The 21,589-nt window shown below is 34.6% G+C and overlaps 1 protein-coding gene and 1 non-coding gene across 2 annotated transcripts; both read right to left on the reverse strand.

The window, feature by feature from the left end:
• Nucleotides 1-332: 332 nt before the first annotated feature.
• On the reverse strand, nucleotides 333-439 carry LOC116131685. Its single transcript, XR_004128286.1, has one exon. It is a non-coding gene; the product is annotated as a small nucleolar RNA R71 (small nucleolar RNA).
• An 18,879-nt stretch (nucleotides 440-19,318) lies between these two features.
• On the reverse strand, nucleotides 19,319-21,299 carry LOC116131675 (NAC transcription factor 25-like). The gene is made up of 3 exons (XM_031417343.1): nucleotides 21,152-21,299; nucleotides 20,286-20,626; nucleotides 19,319-20,176 (listed from the first exon to the last, which is right to left on the reverse strand). Exons 1-3 carry the CDS (start codon nucleotides 21,297-21,299, stop codon nucleotides 19,319-19,321), a joined length of 1,347 nt encoding a protein of 448 aa, XP_031273203.1.
• Between the last annotated feature and the right edge of the window lie 290 nt (nucleotides 21,300-21,589).

A 21,589-nucleotide genomic window follows, 5' to 3' on the forward strand; every position in this document is an offset into this window, starting at 1 on the left:
AGTGTGCTATTTGTAGCATCAGAAGACCACCAATTCAAGCAAATACCTTCGAGATAAAGCCAGCAATTATTCAAATGATTCAGCAGATGGTCCAATTCGCTAGGTTGGCTAATGATGATCCCAACTTGCATATCGCCAATTTTCTGAAGTTGTGCGACACATTCAGGCATAATGGAGTCTTCGATGATGCAACTAGGCTAAGGCTTTTCCCATTCTCTCTTCGGGATAAAGCTAAGGCTTGGTTGATTTCTTTGCCATCTGGGAGCATCACGACATGGAACGAGTTAGCTCAAGCGTTCCTCACTAAATACTTTCCACCTGCCAAGTCTGCCAAGCTGAGAAGTGAGATTACCAATTTTTACCAACAAGACTTGGAGTCATTGTATGAAGCATGGGAAAGGTATAAAGATCTCTTATGGAGGTACCCTCACCATGGTTTACCAATCTGGTCGCAAGTGCAAACGTTCTACTAAGGGTTGCTACCAACTATCCAAACTATGATTGATGCTGCAAGTGGAAGAGTCTTGAACAATAAAACACCAGAGGAAGCATACAATCTGATTGAAGTGATGGCGAACAATAATTACATGAGGACTTTGGAGAGAACTCCAACAAGGAGATCAGCGGGAGTGCACGAAGTTAATGGTTACACCGCGTTTACTGCTCAACTTTCAAACATCCAGAAGCAATTAGGTAATGTGTTAAAAATAAATGCAATTGAATTTTCTTCTCTAACATGTGACCTTTGTGCAGGAAATCATCCATCCAAGGATTGTCAAGAAGGGAACCCATTTGCTCAGCCTAAACAAGCCAATTACATCAATAATTTCCAAAGGGGGCAAGGGAATCCATATTCCAACACATACAATCTAGCATGGAGGAAACACCCAAACTTCTCTTGGAGCAACAACAACGAGCATAAACAACCTCCTGTTTTTCAGAATCAAGAGCCAAAATCTAATTTAGAGAATGTATTGACCAAGTTCATTGAAGAGACAAGCAAGAGGTTTGAGAAGACTGACGTCCTGGTTCAAAATAAATCAGCCTCTATTAGGAACCTTGAGACTCAAATTAGGAAAATTCACAACATATTAGCGGGAAGAGTTCAAGGAACATTACCAAGTGATATTGAGGAAAGTCCAAAGGAGCAACTCAATGCTATCATGTTGAGAAGTGGTAAGGAGTTCAAGGAATCAAGCAAGAAAGAAGAAAAAAAGCAACAACTCGAAGTAGAAAAAGTGGACAGAAGTGACCATGCTGTGGCGGATGATGACACGACCCTCCCGTATCCTCACAGAGTGCAAAAATAGAGATTGGATAATCAATTCGGTAAGTTTATGGACATGTTTAGAACTTTACATATTAACATTCCTTTTGTGGACATGTTAGAGCAAATATCGAAGTACGCGAAGTTTCTGAAGGAGATTATCACCAAAAAGAGGAGATTTGAAGAACATGAGACGGCGATGCTTATGGAAGAGTGTAGCACATTGTTATTGAATAAATTACCACAAAAGCTTAGAGATCTAGGGAGTTTTAATATTCCTTGCACAATTGGTAGTTTTTATTTTGATAAAGCTTTATGTGATTTAGGAGCTAGCATTAACTTGATGCCATTTTCTATTTTCAGGAAACTTGGTTTAGGAGAGGTGAAGCCAACCACGATTCATCTTCAATTGGCGGATAGATCTATAACATATCATAGGGGAGTGGTGGAGGATGTCTTAATAAAGGTAGACAAATTTATCTTTCCGGTAGATTTTGTAGTTCTTGATATGGAAGAAGATTGGAACATACCTTTAATATTAGGAAGGCCTTTTCTAGCTACTAGTAGGACTTTAATAGATGTACACCAAGGTAAACTAATCTTAAGGGTAGAAGACGAACAAGTGGAGTTCAATGTTTTTAAAACGATGAAATGTCTATCTAAGTTGGATACTTGCTTTGAGATTAGCATCCTTGATGACAAAGTAGCAGAAACCTTAGAAGAAAACTACCCTATCTCACCCTTAGAAAATTCTTTAGTCAATTCTAGGATTATGGATGCTGAATTTGAGAGGGTAGATGAACAACAATTGAAGCCGTATGTGTATGGTGGATTGAAGGATAGAAGGATTTAGATTTTCCTAGATGATCCAGATTGAAGGAGTCAAAAAGTCGAGCTTACGACTCTAATAAAACGCTTCTTGGGAGGCAACCCAAGCTCTTTACTTTAATTTTGGTTTTCCTTTTGAATTTATTTTAGATTTTTGTTTATTGTGTTAAGCTGTGATAACTTTGGTTTGGCTTGATATGTTAGTTGTTTTTGTTTCACCCATAATTTCTTCTATGCACACTAAATTGGCCAAGAAAGGCACATAGTTTGTTTTCTTTTGACTAGATTCTCGAGGACTATTGGATACAACAAACAATATGCATGACTTCACAAGACTACCTCCATATAAATGTTACGCATGAAGAGTATTGTAGTTGTTCTCTTTGCACATTGAGGACAATGTTAATCTCTAACGTTGGGGGTAAGGAATATTTTTTTTATGGCCAAATTTAGTTTCATTCAATGGACATCTTTGAATATCTTTTGCTTTGATTTATCTCTTTAAAAGCTTTTGGGTGGAATTGTTTTAGGTGTGTTGCAAGGTGAAAGAGTTAATGTATTTTGTTTTGGTTTGGAACTCATACATAAGTCAATGATAAGACCATAATTGTGAATTTGTTACATTGAGATTTTATTAACTTTCACATAGTGTAAAGATGATAGTAGATGACAACTGCATTTAGTTATGACTCTCTTGGGAATGGATTTGATTGGTTGAGTAATTTGGAAACTTAAAGACGTTTTGTGTGTGTTTTTATGGGCAATAATTTTTTATTTTTTTATTTTTGTGAAAATTATACATAAACTCTAGAACTCATTTGATAATCACTTGAGGCGAAATTCGAGAATCTGCATTGCTTAGGATATGATTTAGGCAATTTTCTTTGGAACGATTGAGCCTTTCAAGCCAACCTATATTATTTTATCTCTAGTTAACCCTTTTGAGCCTATATATACACTTGGTAAGCCTTATTTTTTTTGTTTTAAACCCACTATATCTCACCTTGATGATGAAGCCTAAAACACTTTCTGATCCATCTTATTGTGAGAGACTTAATTTGAGATGACCTTAAAAGAAAAACTCATGAAAAGAAGTGTGGTAGAAGAAAATAAATATATCTTTTGGACCACAACCTGAGTATGTGCAATGAGATAGATTGGGTGTTGTGAAAAGAAAAAAAAATTGACAGTAGAAGCAAGGTGGGGTAGACAATTTTTTTTATGAGTTACTGTCTTCCCAAAAAAAAAACAAAAAAAAAAAAAAATTTGCAGAAAAATAGGAAGAAGTAACTGGGGAGAAGAACTTGAAATGAGGTACATTACATGAGGGTTTGTGCTAATGTTGGAAGGAAAAGTTCAATCAATGTGAAAGAGTAAAGGGTGAATGAGAAGGGAAGCAAGAAAGAGATTGTTCATGGTCATTTACTGTAAAATATTAAGTCTCTCACATTTTGTTAAAAATTCCTTTCCGTTATGTCATAAACCATTACCCTATCCTAACGTTACAACCATGGAGAAGACCTAATGATCCAATGTAGTGATTGGATTCTACATTAGTGGAAAGTGGTTTGAAAAGTGAGCTTACGGAGTTTGATTGCACATTTGTTTTATTTTTGTACTTTGCCTATGGAAGTTATGCATAAAATCATCTGGGTTTTTGGATGAATGGTTTGTGAATGATTATGAGAGAGTCAATAACAAAAGTGTAGTTGAAATTCACTTATTTTTTGCATTTTCATGTTGTTAATTATTCGATTTGTTCACATTGACACAATTTTTGAGACGATTATATGTATGAATCCTAAAATGTTTGTTTGAGTCTAGGTGAGGTTAGGTTAGGTTAGGATGTTTGTGGATATCATCACTGGAAACCCTCACGAGACTATAACTCGTCCAACTAGGGCTGCCTAGGGGTTTAAAGGCTTGTTGAATATGCTAAATGCAGCCGTGACAATCTACGGAAGTGATTTAGGATAGTTTATATATAGACTTTATTTTGGTTGTGTTTTCAAGCTAAAGGAATTGTTCTATCGCTTAGCTTGCTAACTCAATCATGTTTATTGGTTCTAGTTACAATCAATAGTTTACTATTGTCACCTCTTGTGGTTGGATGGCAAACCTTTTAGTCACTGGGATTAGCCATACTCAAGGGGTCTTGTAGTCACATGAGAGTTATCTACCACATTTGTGTAATTATTTTGGTCTATTAACTTGTAGGGTGTTCTGCGACCCTGAGGATTAGGCAGACTCCAATGTGGGCCTAAATACCTTAGTTACCTAAAAAAAAAAAATGAGTTTACTATTGTCAAGTAACATCAAAACAAAATGTTGTATTTTTAATATTTACGAGATAAAAGTCTAAATTTAAAAGAAAATATAAACATTTCTTCCTATCATTAAAAGGTTCAACTATATTTCGGGTCCCTTTGGCACAACATTGTTGAGTAAAGCTTATTAAAGAAGAGTTGGAGTGAAAACTCTATAGTTGTTTAGTTAAGAAAATGTAAAAGAGTTTTCTCATATTATTTTACTGAAAAGACTTTAATATACAAGAATAACTCATGTAAAACCCCATTTCTAATTTAATTATATCATGAATTTTATTTATTTATTTACTTCTCTTTCTATTTGATTTTACGGTATTGTTGTAAGAAAGGGCATTTCTATCAGTTTTTAAAGTTTACGTTAAGGGGTGAAAACAAAAGAAATAAATTCTGATGAATTTGCATGTATCAAGAGGGAAAAATCTGGACACTTTTGTAAGGAGAAGCTTATGTGGCAGGGTTAGACTAGAATTAAGAGAATTTAGGGGCAGATTTATAATTTTAGAAAAACTGTTTTATATAAAAAAAAAAAAAAAAAAATACTTGGCTGTTCATCTAAATGAAGAAGAAGAAGAAGAAGAAGCCCCAAACAGGAGAGAGAAGTGTTGACCAATGCTAAAAAGAGTCAAAGTGGGTAAAGTTGTAAATTCCACTTGTCCTTGTAACGGTGTCATTTTGACTCTCTCTCTCATTTCATATAAAAGAGAGCAGTCTTACTCTTGTATCAGTCAGCAAAACAGAAATAAAATTACTGTTACACAGATTTGCTCCATTCTTTTTCGTTTTCTCTTTGAATCTCTCATGGTATCAAAGCTGAAGACACACGTCTACAACTAAGAATCCTGGTTCTTCGTTTTAAATAAAGTATTATGGAGAAATTGGCGAATCTTAGCTCAGCTCAGTCTTCAATTTTTTCATCTAGTTTGCAAGTAATCACACCGAAATTGACCAGAGACAACTACAAGGATAACTATAGGTTCTGACGATCTCAAGTTCTCTCGGCTGTTGGAGCTCATGAACTGGAAGACCATCTAATAGGTTCAATTCCATGTCCTGATCCTATAATTGTCTCTGATAATGATAGTTCAACTCAATCAAGTGAAACCCTAACTAAGGAAAAAATCAATCCAACTTATGTAGCATGGAAGAAGACTAATAAATTTCTTGTTACTTGGCTTCTTGCGTCTATCTTTGAGTGTATGTTTAGTAACATCTCTAAATGTCAATTTGGCACTGAAATTTGGTATCATCTTGAACATGAGTTTGTTATTGACTCCAAAGCAAGAGCACTTCACCTAAGGAATTTACTTCAAACCACTTAGAAAGGAAGTATGAGTATTAGTGAATTTGTCAAGAAAATGAAGAGCTTTGTTGAGAATCTGTCGGGAAGTGGTCAGGTGATAAGTGATGAAGATCTACTTTAATATGTGTTAGATGGCCTTGGACCAGAGTTTGATGTTGTTGTAGTCAATCTAACATCTCAGATTGAGTCTAAATTTGACTCAATGTCTCTACAAGAGGCTTTATTTCTGCTCTAGAAATATGAGATAAGACTTGAGAAGTTTAATAACATTGATTTTCCAAAATGCATATGGCATCTCTTAGTAATCCTAATGCTTCACCGTTGCTATCTATTGGTACAAAGGGATCTTTAAATCCTAATGATGTTGCTAGAGGTCTCCACACAGTGCACTATGCACTTGCTCTGACAAATACTCTGCCTCCAGCACCAGTTCATCCTTCATCAACTTACTCATTAGCTTATCCATTAGCACCAACTGCTTACTCTGCTCCAACTTATCTAGCCTATTCCTTTCCTGTTACACACACTGATTCACTCTTTCCCTCTGCACATTAGAGTCATTTTGGAGGCCCTATTGGTGTTGCCTTTCCACTTTATAGAGCATCTGGTTATAAATCATTTGGCAGAGGTCGAGGCAGAGGTGCTGGCAGAGGCAAACCAATGTGTCAAGTATGCAACAAAGTTGGCCACATAGCGGCACAATGCTATAACAAGTAAAATTCAACCTATAATAGGGCTCCACCTACTCAATCTCAATTTGGCACTCCTGCTCAATCTCAGTTTGGTGCCTCAGCAACTTAGTATGGAGGTCCTCATCCTCAATTTACACATTATGGAGATCCTAGTTCTCGCTCAAATTCTAGACTTATTGGAGGTTTTTCCTTTGGGAACAATCAGTCTCATGGACAAGGACATCATGGTGTCTCTTTCTCCACTCGACAGCAACCTTCATCACAGCCTAGCTTTCCTGTCCCAAGCCAATAACAAACTTACCCACTCCTAATCAAGCCTATTATGTATCCCATCAAAATCCATCACCAGCTCCCAACTCCCTCGTACCTATACCTATGTCCACCACCACACCACCTGATCCAACCTTGTACATGGATTCAAGAGCTACCGATCATGTTACTTTTGATCCCCATCACTTAGCAGCTAGTAGGAACTATGATGGTACTGATCAATTGCAAGTCAGTAGTGGTGAGTCTCTAAACATCTCCCATGTTGGTTTTTCTTACACTCTAAATGTTTGTATTTAAAAGGTGTCCTATGTGTGCCTAGAATAACTAAAAACCTTCTTAGTATCTCAAAATTTACAAAAGACAATAATTTGGTAGTAGAATTTAACTCTAACTAATGTCTTATAAAGGACAAAGATACCAGAACAGTGCTTTTGTAAGGAGGTCTTAAAGCTGGCCTGTATCAGTTGCACGTTCCTTCTAATTTGCCATCTTCTCCTGTTCCTGTTCATAATTCACCTAAGTACAATGAGCAACGAGCTCTTAACAGCCTGCACCCTCAAGTCTTTAATTATGTACTAGATAACAAGAGTCTTACCTCTAATGTTATTCCTGAATGCAAATTGCCAATTACTGATGATAATTGTTACTTGGGAACTCTTGATTTCAGCCCACAAACATGTTTCTTTGATAATGTCTCTAGTTGTAATTCCATTTCAATAAATAAAACTATTTCTGATCACAATGTTATCAATAATCATTCTGATTGTAATTCTGATGATTGTCTTGTGTTACATTCTGAATTGTCCAATGCTCATGCTAATCATTATGATTATGACTCTAATGCTTGTACTGTGTTATCTTCCAAACTGTTATCTGCTCACACTAATAATAATTCTGATCACACTAATGCTTCTACTGTGTTATCTTCTAGATTGTTACATGATCACACTAATAATAATTCTAGTTAGTTCATGCTGCCTAATGTGTCATTTGCTTTACAAGCTAGTAGCACCACTGCTGGTATATCCCTATGGCATAATAGATTAGGTCATCCTCATACTAAGGCTCTTCATAAAAATGTTTGTCTCAAATTCACGAAATCTGCCTCCTCCTTGCCTTTTTGTGATGCATGCAAGTTAGGCAAGTTACATAGGAATAGTTTTCCTCTATCACAATCCAAAGCCACTCAACCTCTTGAACTTATCCATAGTGATGTTTGGGGTCTAACTCCAATTGCATCTATTGAAGGGTTTAGGTATTACATCCATTTCATTGATGATTATAGTCGCTTTACTTGGATATTTCTTTTACGAACAAAAGCTGAAGTAAATTCCAGATCATTAGGTTTCATCATTTAGTTGAAAGACAATTTAATAAAAAACTCAAGTGTTTGCAATATGATCAAGGGGGAGAATATAGAGGTTTAGGGTCATATCTTACTGAGGCTGGTATTGCTTTTAGACATTCTTGTGCTTATGTACATCAACAAAATGGGAGAAGTGAGAGAACACATAGACATATAGTTGAAACTGGTCTTACTCTACTTGCTTAAGCATCCATGCCATTGCATTTTTGGTGGTTTGGTTTTGAAACTGTTGTCTTCTTAATAAACAGAATGCCCTCTTCAGTTTTGCAATTTATCTCACCTAATCAAGTTTTGTTTAACAAAATTCCCTTGTATACTTCATTAGAAGTCTTTGGTTGTGCATGTTTTCCCTATTTGACAGATTTTAATAAACACAAACTAAATTTTCACTCCTCCAAATGCGTTTTTGTTGGTTATAGTCTCATTCATAAAGGGTATAAATGTCTCACTGCTGAAAAGAAAATCATTATTATTCCTAGTGTTTAGTTCCATGAAACTCAATTTCCATTTACCATTGGTTTTCCTAATGGTTCTCAGTCTGTTATTCATAAAACCTCCAGTCATACATCTCCTTACACTTCACCATCCAGTTTTCCTTTTATATCTATAAATTGTGCAACTGATTCAAGCAGCAAGGTTCCTTTAGCAGTGCCCTGTTCTTCACCTTGTACTTCTACAATAGTTGGTAAGCAAATTCCTTACTCCATTACTCCAATTTTCAGTAAATCTCCTGATTTGTTTCATAATTTTAACTCTAACCATAATTCTCGGCCTTACACACCCTCCAAGTCCCTTACCTCTGCCTCCATTTCACCATCTTTATCCACCTCCCAAACACAATCTCCCAAGTCTCAAACACAACCTACACAACCTTCTATATGTACCTTAAACTGTCCAGTAAATCCTTTAGTCATGGATCTTACTTGTTTTCTATCTATACCCATCAAATCCATGCCCTCAACCATTTCAACTCAATCCCAACTTCCTTTACCTCATGAGAACACTGACTACAGTCTTGTAATTGATTTGTCATCATCTTAGTTTCCTACTTCCCAATCACATCCTTCTTCAACTACATCAACAACATTAAGTACACCAGCCACCTATCCTTCACCTACCAATATCGATCCCATGATCACCAGAGCTAAACTTGCTAATCAAAATAAAGTCAAACTTGCTGACCAAGACAAAACTGTCTTGGTAGTCTCTATACCTTCTTCTGTTCAACCTGAACCTAACTCAGTAAATAAAGCCCTTGCTTGTAAAGAGTGGAGAGAGGCTATGCATGATGTGTTCACTGCCCTGATGACAAATGAAACATGGATTCTTGTTCCCAAGACCTTTGACATGAATATTGTTGGGAACAAGTGGGTTTTTCGAACCAAGTATCATGCTGATGGTTCATTACACAAATATAAGGTCCATTTAGTAGCAAAAGGTTTTCAACAAACCCCTGGTTTAGACTATTTTGAAACATTCAGTCCAGTGGTCAAACCTTCTACTATTAGGATCATCTTTACTCTTGCTGTTTCTAAAGGATGGGATATCCAACAAGTTGATGTAAATAATGCCTTTCTCAATGGCGTTCTGAGTGAAACAATCTACATGAGTCAGCTTACTAGGTTTAAGCATCATCAACTTTCTTCCCATGTATGTAAACTTAATAAGGCCTTGTATGGTCTTAAACAAGCATCGAGAGCCTGGTTTGACAAACTCAAGCAAGCTTTGCTGAGTAGAGGATTCCATAATTCAGTTTCAGATTCAAGTCTCTTTATTCTTAAGGAAACAAATCAGGTTATTTACATCCTCATCTATGTAGATGATATACTTATTACTGGATCCGACAATCCCTCTATTTTACAACTTATAGCAGATCTAAACAGTGAATTTTCTTTAAAAACACTTGGGTCTGTGAGTTACTTCCTCGGTTTAGAAGCAACTAGAAATGCAGAAGGTATACACTTGAAGCAAACTAAGTATATTGGTGACTTATTGACCAAAACTAAAATGCAAGATGCTCATGCTTGTCCAACTCCCATGGCTACTGGTACTAAGTTTTTCTCCTTTAATAGTGAGTTGTTCAAGGATCCTAGTCCATATAGAAGCACCATTGGAGTTCTACAGTACTTGACTTTGACAAGACCAGATATAAGCTTCATAGTTAACAAGCTTAGTCAATTCCTTCAAGCTCCAACTAAGCTTCAATGGCAGGCCTGCAAAAGTGTGTTATGGTATCTTAAAGGCACTCAGTTTCATGGATTACAATTCAAACCAGCAGCTGCCCTCTGTGTTGAGTTCTATATCGATGCAGATTGGGGAAGTAATCTTGATGATAGGAGGTCTACAAGTGGATATTATATCTACCTAGGACCCAACCTAATTCAATGGAGTTTCGTAAGCAGAAAGTTGTTGCCTTGTCCTCAACAAAAGTTGAATACAGAGCCCTTGCACAGACTGCAACTGAATTAGCTTGGTTAGACAACCTGTTTTTTGAGCTAGGAATTACATTAACTGCCACTCATGTGATTTGGTGTGATAATCTTAGTGCAGGAGCTTTGGCAGCTAACCCTGTATTTCATGCTAGAACTAAGCATATTGAAATAGACACACATTACATCCGAGATCAGGTTCTAGCCAAGAAATTCATAGTGCAGTATGTTCCATCAAAATTGTAAATTCCTGATGTATTAAGAAAGTCTTTATCAGTAGCTTAATTTTTGGAGCTGAAACAGAAACTCAATGTTGTTGAGGTGAAGATTTCTACTGGGAAAGTCTGAACTGAACCATATTGCTGAAGACTTTGCCAATCTGCTTTAAACAGAATCTTTTAAACAGAGTAGAGTCATTTCATTGAAGAATATGCAAGTCTGCTCTTTTCTTCTACTGTGAATTTGTGTACTTTTATATGAATTGTTGAGTTTGAGAATTGTTGTGCAAAGTAATGGGTTTGTGGTGCTTTGTGTTAAATATCTCTATGCTGAAAATGTGAAAGTGGTGCTCTGTGTTGAATGTGTTGAAAATGGTGTTTTGTAGTGCTGAAAAATGATGTTCTGTTGTGCTGAATGTGTTGAAAATGGTGTTCTGTAGTGCTGAAAATTGTGAAAGTGATGCTCTGTGTTGATTATGCAAAAGGAATGTTAAATGGTGTTCTGTGCTTGAATGTATGGAGGAATGTTTTATGTTGATTGTGTGAAAATATGCAACTAAAATTGTGGGAAGAAGTTGATGTTGTTGTGGACTTTCGTTTATGATGATTCTGCAATCTGAAATTAGTTTGATGTGGATCTTCTCTGAAAATATGCTCTCAAGTTGTAGGAAGAAGTTGATGGTGCTATATAAAATTTGAAAATGATGTCTGAGAATTTCAGAATGAAGTCTAAACTAAACATTATGCATTTTTGAGAATGATGCCTAAGAATTTCAAAATGAAGTCTGAACTGAACATTATGCATTTTTGAGTCTGAAGGCGTAATGAAGAGTTAGAAACTGCATATTTTGCCAATGATGAAGTGAAGAATTGCTAAAGTCAATCAGTATACTTTACTTTTACTTACCTTTACTTGTTTCAGTTTATTTGAAGGGAAATGTTAGTGTCTTTTTTATTGAAGTATTACCCCAGTTGTATTTGAGGGGAAATGTTATAATCTCTTAGAAGCAAGGTTGATACCCCAGATGTATTTGAGGGGAAATGTTGACCAAAGCTAAAAAGAGCAAAAGTGGGTAAATTTGTAAATTCCACTTGTCCTTGTAACGGTGTCGTTTTGACTCTCTCTCTCATTTCATATAAAAGAGACCAGTCTTCCTCTTATATCAGCTAGCAAAACATAAATAAAATTACTGTTACACAGATTTGCTCAACTCATTTTCATTTTCTTTTTGAATCTCTCAAGAAGGAGAGAAAGAAAAGAAGGAAGAAGAGCGGAAAAAGAAGAAAAGAATAGAAGAAAGAGGTGTTTCGGTCTAGAGATAGATTGAGAAAGGAAGAGTGAAGCAAAAATGGAGGATGAGAATCTTGAGATATTGAAGTAGATCCCATTTTTATTTCGACTGTGGAGGAAGAAAGTGCTTGAGGTTTCCTTTCAAAGTTTCGGTTGAGCTAAAATAGTGAGTGGGATTCAACCAGTATTCTTTTCAAACTTAAATTAAAGCCTTTGCATGTTAAATTTTATAATGCTATTTCAATGATTGAAGTAATTTTTGTGTTAAGTGTGATTATTTGGTGAATTTACCCTTCCATTTCTGTTGAGCCAATGTGAGTGAATTAGCCGAAAAGTCCTTTTAAAAAAAAAAAACTAAATTCCTGTTTGCATGTCAAGTTATTGATTGCTATTATAACGTTTTGGTGCAATATTGGGTTAAGTGTGATATTTGCTAAATCTTGCTTTACATGTTGCCATATTTGATTGATTTTGGTAATTACCCTTATAAAATTACATGTGAATTTTCTTTGGTTTATTTATTTAAATCACTTCTCCATCATGTTGATTTCGATGTACCATTGGTGGATTTGCCTTAATTTTGGAAAATAAATTAAAATTTGGAAATGTTGACTTCATGGGTGGTGACGGGTGTTGGCTGTTGAAATGTGGTGTTGAAGGAAAAATGCAAATGATTTTAAATATCAATTTTTGAACATGTTTATTCGTTTGCATTTTCACCCCTGTGTTTTGCATATAATATGTTGTAAAACATGTAAGTTTTTGCTATTAAAGGAAGATATATATACGTTTTCGAGATAATAGCATTATTAGATTTCTTTAATTTTCTAAGCTTGCATATCATCCTTAAGTTTACTGTTTTACGATTACTTGGAAACTATGTTTTGAATTGAATAGTTGAAAAGGTTGTTTACATGGTAGAGATGGGTTATTGTTGTTGTTTGAAGAGTTGTTTGGAGAAAGACTTAGACATGTGCACAAACATTGTGTTTTAAGCATTTAATTAGTATGAACACATGATTGCATGTCAATTCTATTATCATTAATTTAAATTTTTTTTTTTTTTTTTTTTTTATGATTATATTGAATTAAATGTGTTTGAATATTTATTAAGCATGCAATGGTTAGTTGCCTTGTTCAAAGTTTGAGAAGTGATGAAATGCTTGAATAAATGGAGTTTTGATGCTTTTGGAAATTTGTTGAAATACACATTGAGTTGAGATTGTGATGTTTTGGTAAAGAGTTTGGTAGTAAAAGGGAAAATGGGGTGCATTTCATCAGTTTTGAAAGCATTTTTGAAAACTTGTATTTTACACCCATTTTTGCGTGAGATTTCATATGTTTGGCATGATTTACTTTTATATGAAATATGGTATATGCTTTATAAAAATAATGGTTTGAGATAGAGAAATGAAATAAGAGTAGTTTTCAAGCCACCCGACGAAGTACCCATCCTGTAGAGTTACAGGTTATCAGATCTAGTTTATGGCTCTGTGCATGCGTATGACAGTTATCAGTGCTCTGCCTAGGTGTTAAGTGGTCCACCAGGTATAACAGTTTCAGAGGCTTTGCCCGCGCGATAATAGATCTTGCCGGGTATGACAGGTACGTCCCTTGCTCTGCCTGCGTGTGGGACGCCCACCGGGTATGACATATTTTCCCCAGGGTACTAGTTGTGGTGAGAGTTTCTAATACCAAATGTTGAGGTTTTATTCAGAATCAGATACGGTTAAAGGAAGTAAGTCAGAGTACTATTTATTGAATGCAAGATGGTTAGAAATATATCACATATTGCATACATGAATGGGGTGGTTGCTTCCATTGCATATTCATAGAATTATATTGTCTTCAGGATTTGCTTAAGAATTGTTGTATGTTATCATTATTTCTTTTTTTCTTTAAAGAAATTTTACAAACCTCCTCTTTCCCCCACTCACTGAGTATTTCAGCTCACCATTTTTTAAATGTTTTTTCCCTCGCCAGGACCTCCTGAAGATCATGCCGAGTAGTGAGTCTCCGCTCAGGGTTGTGCCACGCGTCGACATCTTCTTATGTGGGTTTTATATTTATGTCGTATTGTATTTTGGACTTCCGCTTCAGAAACTCATGTTTCCCTCATGTATTTCCTTTTGTTTATGTTTGAAATGTGTAGTATAAGGGGAAAACTTGATACCACAAGTTTTCCTATTTTGCAAAACAAAAGATGGTGTATGTCTTTGAGATGTTAGAAATGGAAATACTGTAATGTTATTCAGAAAAAGTAAGTCTTTTATCAGGTTTCACAGTTTTTCTACATGGCACGTCTCGGGTATTCGAGTCTTGTGGGAGCGCCTGGATCCTACGGGATGAGAAAATTTTGGATGGGTCGAGTCAACTCAAGTCAAATTTGTAAAATCGGGTAGGGATATTTCTGAAATTTCACCACTCTAAATAAGCTCAAAAAGAACTTATGGAGCGGAGCTTCTCCAATAAGCTGCAAAATATTTTATTTAAAACCTTATAAGCACTTTTGAAATACAACTGAATAAACCTCTCCCCTTATAGCCTGATGACAAACTCTTTAATCACTGAGGTTAGCTATATCCAAGAGATTTTGTGTTCAAGTCTATAAGAGATATCTACCACACTTGTGCAATTAGTTACCTTGGTTCATTATAGTTGTAGGGTGTTCCTCAAAGCCCTAAAGATTAGACAGACTCTAATATGGGTCTAGATGTCCTAGATACCTTAAAAAAAAAAAAAAAATACAACCGAACAACCTATAAACTTATTTAGCCAATAAATAAACCTAACCAAACAAGCCCTTATTAATTCCAGTTAATTGTCTATCACCGACATTAAAAGTTAAAATTATTATCATTAAATACTAAAAGTTAAAAGTTTCAATCAAACTTTAAATTAATATCATATTTAAAAAAATTTGTGTGTATGCGTGTATGTGCGTGCATATACAATTATACACACGGGAGATCTTTAAAGTTTATGCAATATGGTAATCATTTTATTTGGAAATGATGATCTTAATATAATGGTTATAGCTGGTGTTTATTTTAAGAGCAATACTAGTCTTACAAAGACAAAAATAAAGAGGACATACAAACACAATTTTTATCCTTCATCTTTATGATTTCTCTCTCTCTCTCTCTCCCTCTTTTTCTGTTTTTTCTTTGTTTTTTCCTTCTTGCTGATGTCACTTTGTAGCTCTCTTTGTATTGTCTTTGTAAGGATAGCATTTTTGTTATTTTAATTATTATTTAATTGAAAATTTTCAAATTTTAAAAGATTTGGGCCATCAATTTGACTTATAAGTAAAGAATAAAAGACTGGTCCTAGGAGCCTTTGCCCTCTGTGTTGTAGTCAATATCGAGTTATGGTTAAATTAGAATTAAAGGATAATATTATACTTACAATTAAATCTCACAAACTTTCTCTCACAACGTTGACGTAACAGTTCGTAATTAGTCAGTTTTTAAGTGGGTCATATATGTCCAATTGCAAGCTAATCAATTACGAACTGTTATGTCAGGATTATGAGAGAAAATTTGTAAGATTGAGTTGTGAGCTAATCTTTATTGGAAGAATTAACAATACTTCATCCTTATCCCATTCTATATTTAAATAATATAAAAATAAAATAATTTACAAAAAGATACATAGTCCTTAACATGAAATTTCCAACAACGAGTTTGGGCTTGGATGGGCCCATTGGTAGACAAATAAGAAATAAACATAATATGATTCTTTATTCTCACATATTTTATCATTCAAACTCGTCTTCAGTTTTTGTTTTATTTTATTTTTTTACTTTTTATGACGAGGTGTCTCGGGACTCCAGAGTAGTTTATACACACCTCAATTAATCACTCGAGATCCTAGAACCCTTAGAACTACTAGCTGAATAAGAGCTTTAGGGACTACCCCTATTAGTAACCTATTAGCAACCGATGAAGGATTCGAGTTTATGACCTCTTGAGTAATACATCCAAGAATCCTTATTGAACCACTCAATCACCCAAATGTAGTTAACTCATCTTCAATTTAAAAGAGGAAGTGAGTTTTAGCTCCCATCATATTGGTAAATATCTTTAATTTTCTTTTTTTGTTTTATAATTTTAACCTTAATGAAAATTTCTATAAATAACATAATAATTTTCAAATATATTTCTGCTTTATTTTTATATATATTTTTTTAATTTTTAACCTTTAATCTAAATCTTCTAAATCTTTAATTAATAAATTGAGAAAACGGTGTAAATAAAAAACCCCTAATTAAACATAAGCAAGGTTATTTTTTGTGTTAAATACGGGCTTAAGAGTTTTTTAATATATATATAACTGATTTTTTATTTTTTTGGGTGAGCATAGATTATAAAGTTAATATTTCCCCACAAAACCAACAATAAAAATAATGAAAACAATAACATTGCAATCCGAAAGTGAAAAATATATGCAACTAATTAAGTAACAATCAATGGAAAGAAGAAGACTATGACTACTGTAATTCTATACGAAGTTTACTATGCTAGCCACTTGGGACTATCTGGTTTCTTTTCTTCAAAACAAGGAAGATCAGGAGGATGCCAACATAATTTGATATATTGAACGTGTTTTGCATCAGAGGCACAGGCAAAGTGTCGGTGCAGCCATAATCGTCTATTTCCATAAATGGTTGCGCGGATCTGGTAGAAGGAGTGTACTGAGATCTACGAGTTGGTTGTATTTTAGAAGAAGGCGAACAAGGATGCACATTTTGTGTCCCAGGAGCAAAATTGGTAGAGAAAACATTATGATAATTTCTTCGGATTTGTGATGAAGTATCGCCAATAGACCCAAAATTATGTTCAATCATAGGCAGCATTGGAGTCAAGAGAGGACAATGTTTCAAATTGCATTAATGAATACTCTGTTGGAGGCGCAGAATGGTTGAAACCAAACTGATCTTGAAGAGTCCCTTGCATCAATTGATGAGGCGCAAAGTTGTGACAACCTACGTGCTGATCATAAGTATGATGAAGTGCTGAATTGAGTTCATCAATATTTTTCTACAGTGAAGCCGTAGAACAAGTAGAATTATCAGCGTTTGTTTGAATTTGAAGCTCAGAGCTAACTTTACTACTAGTTTCTTCATTCTCGTCCTTCGTTTGCATCCCTTTTTATAGACTCTGCACAATAGCCAATCATCCAACTGTCCAAATAATCAAAAGTAATTAAACTTTATATTATGGTTATTATCAATCAAAGAACATTTATTTTAAACGGGGAAAACTGACACAAATTTCATTTATTGATGAATGATATTTTTTACCTTAATGTTATTGTCAGCAGAAATGACACTTGAGCTCGAAGCAATCTGAGAATTTTAGTTGGAATTAGGCTTACTTACAGCAGATATGCTATGTTGATCCATTACATATTCATACATGATCCAGTTAGTCTTTGTTTATTTTTTATTGTCTCCGTTATGATAAACTAAAACCCTCCTGCTCGCTACTTTGATATTGTTTATTTTGATGGGAGAACTAGTGGCGCAAGCCTTCCAACATCCTTCGCCGGCCTTTCATTTCAGATGGTTTCCATGTAGGAAATTCCGTTCCCTTGGCGAGAAGAAGTACATGGCGGTTTCTCATTGTCTCATGTGCAAATATGTTCTCACCGAATTTATAAAAACATAAATCATTAATGTTAGTCCTCCATGCATACATTAATTTCACTCTAGTTTATAAGTATTGATTAACTGCCTTTTATACAAACAATCTGTACAAACAAAGATTAGTTAGAAAGCTAAAGCAGGAAATCGGACAAAAATAACTTGTTAGATAGCTAAGAGATAAAGAACACATCAAATGAACCCACAAGGGTTTAGCCGTTTAGAAGATGCTATAGGTATCTGAATTATGTTCCAATGTCCTCTTAAAAGGTTCAAAAAGAGAGATAAAAATGTTTGTTTTCTTCAAGTCTTAATTTGTCAAGATGAGTCCATGAAGAACAGCAAGAACCAGAGTTGAAGAATATTGATCTGGGTGGGATCACTGCACATCGTTAACAGTGGAGAAATTCGCTTATAAGAAGTTGTAATGATTTATAAGAAGATGTATGAATACATATATGTGATTTAAAAGGGCAATTAGTAGAACGGCTTCAAAGTTTCTGTCGTCAAGGGGTCTCAGTTTCAGTTCAAGTTCCAAGAATTTCCGGTATTTCCAAAAAAAAATTGTTGTGTTTTCCACGGATGAAACCTCAGGCAAGCCAAGTTAGGGTTCAGTTAAAGAGGAGCGGTCTTGTATTTATTTATTTATTTATTTTTCTTTTTTGAAATAAACCTAACAAGAATGAAACTATTAAACATACTTCATACATAAACGGAAAGAAACCCTAAGGAGTTGCGCAAGAGAAGATTAAACTGAAAAAGTTAAGACAAGATGAACAATTTATATATATTGAATAACAAAACGCCAAAAGAAGAAAACTAAAAAGGAAAAACAGTTTAAACCCATCAAAAGAAACTAAAAAAAAAAACTTGAATAGTAGACTGAATAAGAAAAACCAAATAAATAAAAAAAGATAGATAATTCGATTAAAGAAGACGAACCGTATAGTTCTTGAGGATGTTAATCATAAGATTAAGTTCTGCAATATTGTTGTAAGGCAAATCATTGTTCAAGACATTGTTGCTCAAGTAATGAACCACCAACTCCTCGTCAGTTGGGTTGAACCTATACCCCGGTGGGAATATGAAATTCCTTGTAGCTGAAAGAATTGATGTTGAAAAACTACTTAAGCTTTGTTTATGTATAAATTATTTCTCTACGAATTAATTCAGAGTTTTTTTTTTTTGGCTTTTTTTATTCAGTTTAGGAGTTGTATTTCGTATACAACTCAGATAACCTATAATTACGGAGTTAACATATTCTAGATTATTTTTTCCTTCAAGTAAATGGGGGCATTAATTATAAGTTAAATTTTAATTTTTTTTAATTAATAAAATGTACCCTAATTTGTAAAATCATCTATCATAATTCATAAACTTGCCATGAAAGTTTCTACAATACATAATTGCTCTCTCCCAACTTGTAATTTTTCTTTTCCTTGTTGTTCATCACCATTGATGTTTTATATTAAAGCTTCTTATATTAAAGTTCTTGCTATGAGCTTAGTGCGACAAGATGCGGACGTTTTTTGGTAGAAGAAGAAGAAGTTTAAAATAAAATTAAAACAATAAATTTGCAATTTAAAATATATATAGAACTATTATAGTAACAATTTGAGTAAATGTAAGTTTAATAAAATCAACAAGAAGAAGACAACTAATGACCCTACCTAAGCTCACTAATTAATTAGGAAGATAAAGATTAAGATCTTGTAGCTGGAGATAAAGATTAGGATCAACATCAAAATCAGTAACAAAAGGCTCAGAGTTGATGGAACTATTATTGTCTCCCACATTGCATTGATCCATTCTTAGCATTGGCGGCGTAAAGCTAGGCGTACCAAAAACATTATCCGGCACAAAATTGGTAGAATCAACACTATCTGTGGCATCACATCCATTAGCTCCTTGCACTGCAGACGCCACGCAGTTTGAACCAACGTAATTTGCGGCATTGCACTCGTTTGGTTGAATCGAAGGCGAAATGCCTATGGAACCAACATACTGTTGCCCATTGTATTGAGTTTGTATCCAGGGAACAAAGTTTGTAGAGCTAACGTTATGATAATTAGTTGCTTCCATTGGCTGTGCAGTTCTAGTTGAACTAAAATTATGATGTCTTATCTGCAATGGAGGCAAGACGTTGATAGGACCACCATAACTCTGCAAATTATATTGATGATGATGATCAGTTCCTTGCAGGAATGATGCAAAGTTTTGATAACCACCAGCATTGTGATTAGCTCTTTGCATTGAAGCCATTGAACATGTGGAATCATGATTATGTTGCAGATTGCCCCCGTCATTCCGTTGTATAAATGGCGCAACGTTGTGATTATTACCAACATTCTGATGAGTTCTTTGCATCATTGAGGCCATTGAGATTGCGGAATCAAGATTATGCTGCAAATTGCCCCCATCATTTCCTTGCATTTGAGGCTCCGAGCTAATAGAGCTAGCACCACTGCTACTAGCTGCTTGATTCTTGTTCTTTGATTTGTGATTCTTCAAGTAGACCTTGCACAAAACCCAATCGTCCAACTGCCCAAAAAATAAAAAATAAGCAATATTTATATTATTACATACGGGTTGGGATACTTGACTTGAACAAATCTCAATAATTAGACCAAATTAAAGAACGATAATTTACCTTCATGTTGCTGTCATCAGGAGTGGCATTTGATCTCGAAGCGGCTGCCTGACTTTTTTGGCTGTAAGTCGGTTTACTTGCAGCTGGAGTGCTATGTTGATCCATTACATATTCATACATGATCCAGTTAGTCTTTGTTGCATTTTTATTGCTGCCATTATAATAGATCAGGGACCTCTTGCTTGCTACTTTGATATTGTTTACTGTGACCGGATGATCAACCCCAGTAGCCTTCCAAAATCCGTCGACGGCCTGTCGTTTCGGCCGGTTTCCATGTGGGTACTTCCGATCCCTTGGAGTGAAGAAGTACATGAACTTACCCCCTTCCTTCTTGTGCGAATCTGCACTCACAGAATTTATATATATAATAAAACATAAATATCATTAATTTAAGCCATGAAGAATTTGTTGGATTCCTAAGAGAGAAACAAAAAAGCAGTTTACTTAGAGAGCTATAGTAGTCAAAGAAAATCAAAGAAAAAGAGCGATTAGTAGGGCGGCTTCAAAGCTCAGTTCAAGTTCCGGGAATTCTTCAAATTTCCGGTTTTTCCGATGAAAACTTGTACAGAATTAGAAAATAATATTCTTTTTATGCGACAAATTAATTCTAATGAAAAACTCAAAGATGTCACATACAATAAATACGAATTTTAAACAGTAAATTTATGAAATTAAAGAAGAGAAGCGATCTTGAATTCTTTTTTTTTTTTTTTTTTTAATTAAATTTTCATGTTCTAATAATGCTCAAAAACAGAAAAAAAATCAACTTGAAAAGGAAAAAAAGGATCAAATCCATGAAAAGATAACAAAAATTAATGAAGAGAAACTTGAAAAAGGAAAGACTAAACTAATTAAAGAAGACGAACTGTAAAGTTGTTGAGGATGATAATCATAAAGATTAATTTCTTGAATGATGTTGCAAGGCAAAGCATTCTTCAAGATTTTGTTCTTCAGGTAGTCGACCGCCAGTGCTTCGTCAGTTGGGTTGAACCCATACCCAGATGGGAATGCCATGTTTCTGCTTCAACTTTCAATTAATTAAACAAAACAAAGAGGAAAATTATTGTTAAGTTTTGTTGATATATATATATCTTTTATCTTCTAATTAATTAATTAGGAGTTGCATTTCCATTTATTTTAGGAATTCTATTTGGTTTACAAATATAAGTAGCCTATTATTTCTGAAAGTATATATAAATTTCAATTATTATTTTTTAATCATTTTCATCGATAAGATATTTTCTATTTTGTTATAATGTGGCCTTAAATTTCTAGAATCATCTATCATAAATAAAGGCTCTACC

Source organism: Pistacia vera, unplaced genomic scaffold (assembly GCF_008641045.1).
Source record: "Pistacia vera cultivar Batoury unplaced genomic scaffold, PisVer_v2 Contig237, whole genome shotgun sequence".
NCBI lineage: Eukaryota > Viridiplantae > Streptophyta > Magnoliopsida > Sapindales > Anacardiaceae > Pistacia > Pistacia vera.

What these genes read in the sequence shown, in the direction of transcription:
- LOC116131675 (XM_031417343.1), bottom strand. Translation starts at nt 21,299, where the DNA reads ATGGCATTCCCATCTGGGTATGGGTTCAACCCAACTGACGAAGCACTG. An exon ending in TCATCCTCAACAACTTTACA is followed by an intron (nt 20,627 to 21,151) that starts GTTCGTCTTCTT and finishes CTGTGAGTGCAG; the next exon opens with ATTCGCACAAGAAGGAAGGG. An exon ending in CTGATGACAGCAACATGAAG is followed by an intron (nt 20,177 to 20,285) that starts GTAAATTATCGT and finishes TTTTTTGGGCAG; the next exon opens with TTGGACGATTGGGTTTTGTG.